Source organism: Cebus imitator, unplaced genomic scaffold, assembly GCF_001604975.1.
Source record: "Cebus imitator isolate Cc_AM_T3 unplaced genomic scaffold, Cebus_imitator-1.0 Scaffold79, whole genome shotgun sequence".
Lineage (NCBI taxonomy): Eukaryota > Metazoa > Chordata > Mammalia > Primates > Cebidae > Cebus > Cebus imitator.
Window position 1 is genome coordinate 7654016 of NW_016107394.1, and position 6084 is coordinate 7660099.

Consider the following 6084-nt stretch of genomic DNA (forward strand, 5'->3'; position numbering starts at 1 on the left):
AATGAAAAGGATCATAAGTGACTATTATAAACAGTCATATGCCAACATTAAATAACCTAGAGAAAATGCATACATTTCTAGCAACACACAACCTATAAGATTCAATCAAGAAGAAACAAAAAGGTTCAACAAACCATTAGCAAATAAAGTTGAAGAAGCAACCATTTACTGATTAGGAGATCCTATCCCCATTGTTTGTTTTTGTCAGGGTTGTCAAAGATCAGATGGTTGTAGATGTGTGGTGTTATTTCTGGGGCTTCTCTTCTCCATTAGTCTGTGGGTCTATTTTGGCAACAGTACCATGCTGTTTTGGTTACTGTAGCCTTGAAGTACAGTTTGAAGTCAGGTAGCATGATGCCTCCAGCTTTGTTTTTTTCCCTTAGGATTATCTTGACCATACAGGATCTTCTTTGATTTCATATGAAATTTAAAATAGTTTTCTCTTTTTTTCTAATTCTGTGAAAAATGTCTATGGTAGTTTGATGGGAATAGCATTGAATCTAAAAATTACTTTGGGCAGTATGGCATTTTCATGATATTGATTTCTCCTATCCATGAGGATGGAATGTTTATCTATTTGTTGGTGTTCTATCTTATTTCCTTGAGCAGCCATTTGTAGTTCTCCTTGAAGAGGTCCTTCACATCCCTAATAGGCTGTATTCGTAGGTATTCTCTTTGTAGCAATTGTGAATGGGTGTTTATTCAAGATTTGGCTCTCTGCTTGCCTATCACTGGTATAAAGGAAGCCTTGTTATTTTTGTACATTGATTTTGTATCCTGAGACTTTGCTGAAGTTGTTTATCAGATCAAAAAGTTTTGGGGCTGAGACAGTGGGGTTTTCTAAATATAAAATTATGTCATCTGCAAACAGGGAAAACTTGACTTCCTCTCTTCCTATTTAAATACCATTTATTTCTTTCTCTTCCCTGATTGCCCTGGTCAGAACTTCCAATACTATGTTGAATAGGAGTGGTAAGAAAGGGCATCCTTGTCTTGTACCAGTTTTCAAAGGAAATGCTTCCAGCTTTTGACCATTCAATATGATGTTGGCTGTGGGTTTGTCATAAATAACTTATTCTTTTGAGATATGTTCTGTGCAAAGACAGGCACAGGCTTAAAACTAAGGGATGGAGAAAAATTTATGAAGCAAATAGAACAAAAAAAAAAAAAAAAGTAGGGGTTGCAATTCCTAGTCTCTGACAAAACAGGCTTTAAACACAGATCAAAAAGACAAAAAAGGGCATTACATAATGCTAAAGAAAACAATTCAACAAGAATAGCTAAGTATTCTGAATATATATGCACCCAAAACAGAAGCACCCTGATTCATAAAACAAGTTCTTGAGCCTAAGACCTACACAGACACTTAGGCTCCCATACAATAACAATGGGAGTCTTCAACACCCCACTGTCAAGATTAGACAGATCAACGAGACAGAAAATTAACAAGGATATTCAGGACTAAACTCAGCTCTGGATCAAGTGAACCTAGTAGACGTCTACAGAACTCTCTACCCCAAATCAACAGAATTTACATTCTTCTCAGTGCCACATGACACTTATTCTAAGATCAACCACTTAATTGAAATAAACCATTTTTCAGTAAATGCAAATGATCTGAAGTCATAACAAACAGTCTCTCAGACCACAGTACCATCAAATTAGAACTTAGGATTAAGAAACTCACTTAAAACCACACAATTTCGTGGAAATTGAACAACGTGTTCCAGAATGACTCCTGGGTAAATGATGAAATTAAGGTAGAAATAAAGAAGTTCTTTGAAACCAACAAGAACAAAGAGACAACATACCAGAATCTTTGGGATACAGCTCAAGGAGTGTTAAGAGAGAAATTTATATCACTAAATGCCTACAAAAGAAAGTTAGAAAGATCTCAAATCGACAACCTAACATCACAACTAAAAGAACTAGAGAGGCAAGAGCAAACTAATCCAAAAGCTAGCAGGAGACAAGAAATAACTAAGATCAGACAAGAATTGGAGGAGATAGAGATACAAAAATCCCTCCAAAAAAATTAATGAATCCAGTAGCTGGTTTTTTCAAAAAAATAACAAAAGAGATAAACCCTAGCTAGACTAAGAAAGAAGAAACGAGAGAAGAATCAAACAGACACAGTAAAAAGTTATTAAAGGAGATATCACCCACAGAAATACAAACTCGGAGAATATATTACCTCTATGCCAATAAACTAGAAAATCTAGAAGAAATGGATAAATTCCTGGACACATACACCCTCCCAAGAATAAACCAGGAAAAAGTCAATTCCCTGAATAGACCAATAACAAGTTCTGAAATTGAGGCAGTAATTAATAGCCTACCAACAACAACAACAAAAAAAAAAAACCCAGGACCAGACAGATTCACAGACCAATTCTACAAGAGGTACAAAGAAGAGCCTGTACCATCCCTTCTGAAACTATTCCAAATAACTAAAAAGGAGAGACTTCTTTCTAACTCATTCTATGAGGCCAACATCATCCTGATACCAAAACATGGCAGATACACAACAAAAAATACAAAACTTCAGGCCAATATCCCTGATGAACATCAGTGTGAAAATCCTCAACAAAATATTGGCAAACTGAATCCAGCAGCACATCAAAAAGCTTATCCACCATGATCAAGTTGGCTTCATCCCTGGGATGCAAGTCTGGTTCAACATATGCAAATCAATAAACACACCACATAAACAGAACCAAGGAGAAAAGCCACATGATTATCTCAATACATGCAGAAAAAGCCTTTGCTAAAATTTAACATCCCTTCATGTTAAAAACGTGCAATAAACTAGATATGCATGGAACATATCTCAAATTCCTCTTCAACTTTTCTAGAGTGTAGAACTAGAGGGAATACTTTCAAACCCATTTTTGGGGCCAGCATCATTCCTATGTCAAAGCCAGACACAATAAGAAAGCTACAGTCCACTATCTAAGATGAACGTAGATGGAAAAATCATCAAGAGAACACCAGAAAAATGAACTCAAGAACACATCAAAAAAATTACACATAATGACCAGGTTGGATTTATCCCTGTCTCAACACTATTTTTATCATGAAACAATGTTAAAGAGGCTGAAGAGACAACTTAAATACTGGGAGAATAGATTTACCAACCATAGTCTGTCTTAAACGGTTAATAACTAAAATATGTAAGGAATTCAAACAACCCAATAGCAAAACAAAATAATAACCTGATTAAAAAATAGGTAAAGGACTTGAATAGATTTATCTCCAGAGAAAACATAAAAATGGCCAACAAGTATATGAAAATCAAAACCACAATGATTTACCCCTAACATCTGTTGGGATGCTTATTATGAAAAAGACAAGAGATAAGTGGTGCTGAGGGTGTAGAGAAAAGGAAACACTTGTAAACTGTTGGTAGCAATGCAGATTTAGGTAGCCACTTTAGAAAAGTTCACAGAGCTTCCTAAAAGAAATTCAACTTAGCACTACCATATAGTAATTCATGTAGAATTACCATAGTAATCCCTCTTCTGGATATATCCCCAAAGGAAATGAAATCACCACCTTATAAGGATATCTGTGTGTCAATGCTTATTGTAGAATTATTCTCAATAGCCAAGGTAGGGAAACAACCTAAGTGTCTACTAACAGAGGAATAGATAAAGAAACCATGCTATACATATACAACAGAATACTATCTGGCCTTAAAAAAGGAGATCCTGCATTTTCAGCAACATGGATGAACCTAGATGACATTATATTCAGTAAAATAAGCCAGATATAGGAAGACAAATGCTACATGAACTCACTTATATGTAGAATCTTAAAAACATAATAATAAACACAAAGCAGCAGAGTAGAATGGTAGTTGGGAAAGGTATAGGAGAAATGGGAGATGTAGGCCAAAAGGTATGAATTTTTTATTTAAACAGGATAAATAGGTGTAGAGAACTAGCATACAGCCTAAGCACCATATACAGTTGATGATATTGCATTGTATATACTGGAAATTTGTTAAAACAAGAAATTTTAGTACTCTTACCGCCCCCCCCCCACATACATGCAAAAAGGAAAGGTAACTATGGAAGATAATGTAGTAATTTATTAATGTATTTGACTGTTATAAGCACTTCACCATGCAGATGTACACAAAAACATGTTGTACACCTTACATTTATACAATAAAAATATTACTCATCATTGTTACTGAAAAATAAAATTATTTTTCATAGAAACTGTTAAAATATAAATTATATTAAGATAACCATATACATATTTTAAACATTTCTTAGTATTAATTTTTAACATGGTGACTATTAATAGAACCCACATAAATAATTACTAAAAATAAAAATGTCTGCCCCATTCTACTGAGAGATCTTCAGGGAAAATATTCTAGTAGTCCAGGTTAATTTTTTTTTAACTCTATAAATAGGTTTTTTTTGACATAATTACCAAGTCAAAAGAGAATTTGCCTATGAATCATCGATTATTTCAGTGTCCTAGGCCTCTCTAAAACTAAGCTGTAAGACAACCTGAACCTGGAAAAGAATTGAAATTTTCCCCATTCAAATGTATTCTTTTTGTTCACTGGTAACTGTAGGAATTTTTAGAAATCCAGTTATATTTTAGATGTTCACTGCATTCAATAATATGGATGTCATGAAAATGTTCCCTTATTTATCTGTATGCCTAATCATTAAACTGTAGTATGAAGTAAATAATTCATTTGAAATACTCCTCTCTAGTTACTGCAGATTTGAGTGTGATTATTTAAATGTCACCCAATGAGACAGAGTAGGATGATTACCAACCAGCTGCCCATCTAATATATTCCTCTTGAAAGGCATCAAAACTCATGTGCTTGCAGGTAAGATGCATGACATAATTATTTCATTTTACTTTAATAAAGTATGCTTCAGTTTACTACTGTGAGCCAGGGAGGATTTAAGAGAAAGTGGAATGGACTAAAAACTCTAATAAAGCACAGCTAAGGAGACAGCCCAAGAAGTTGTAGTTCTGAAATTAGCTGCTTTCTCTCAAACACTAAGAGACTTTCTTTCTCATAGAGATTAGCTTATTTTTCTCACAAAGGTGGAAGGGGACATTTGGAAATTTAAAAAAAGAATCACACACTGGTGTATAGGAAGAAAAATTTAACAATACAGTGAGACCCTGGATCTTTCACACTGATATGAATTAAAACATAAGGCATGTCTATACTGACAAAGACCAAATACACAATTATATAAGCCAATATTCATCATCTTTCTCAACATCATCATCCACTGAATATTTACTGTGTGCCAACAAGTTAAGTGCTTTCGAGGCAACCTCACAAAACCCTTATGAGCCAGGTACTTTTGTGAGACCCTTTTTTTCAAATGAAGAAATTAAAGCCTACAGAAGTTGTAAATAACTGGTCCAAAGTGGCTAAGCTACTAAAGATCCTCTCACTCCAAAGTCCCAGTCTTCCAAAACAGCAAAGAAGAGATTAATGTGGCCCTAGAATAAAAATACTCTGGAGACGCTTGGAACTGCGGACCCGAGAGCTTCCCGCATTAGGGCTGGTGGTGGGAGCGGAGTGGGTCGGGCGGGGCCGAGCCGGGCCGTGGGCCGTGGGCCGTGTGGGGGCCGGGCGGCGGCCGGGCCGGCGGACGGCGGGATGGGGTGCACCGTGAGCGCCGAGGACAAGGCGGCCGAGCGCTCTAAGATGATCGACAAGAACCTGCGGGAGGACGGCGAGAAGGCGGCGCGGGAGGTGAAGTTGCTGCTGTTGGGTGCTGGGGAGTCAGGGAAGAGCACCATCGTCAAGCAGATGAAGATCATCCACGAGGATGGCTACTCCGAGGAGGAATGCCGGCAGTACCGGACGATTGTCTACAGCAACACCATCCAGTCCATCATGGCCATTGTCAAGGCCATGGGCAACCTGCAGATCGACTTTGCCGACCCCTCCAGAGCGGACGATGCCAGGCAGCTGTTTGCACTGTCCTGCACTGCTGAGGAGCAGGGTGTGCTCCCTGATGACCTGTCCGGCGTCATCCGGAGGCTCTGGGCTGACCATGGTGTGCAGGCCTGCTTTGGCCGCTC

General features: G+C 37.4%; 1 protein-coding gene across 1 annotated transcript in view; it reads left to right on the forward strand.

Annotated features, from left to right (window-relative positions):
- Positions 1 to 5516: 5516 nt before the first annotated feature.
- The window catches only part of LOC108307425 (guanine nucleotide-binding protein G(i) subunit alpha-2-like), a 2127-nt gene continuing 1559 nt past the window's right edge, over positions 5517 to 6084 (forward strand). The window contains exon 1 of the mRNA XM_017532797.2: positions 5517 to 6084. Within this exon, the coding sequence (XP_017388286.2) occupies positions 5657 to 6084 (428 nt within the window). The 5' untranslated portion in view covers positions 5517 to 5656.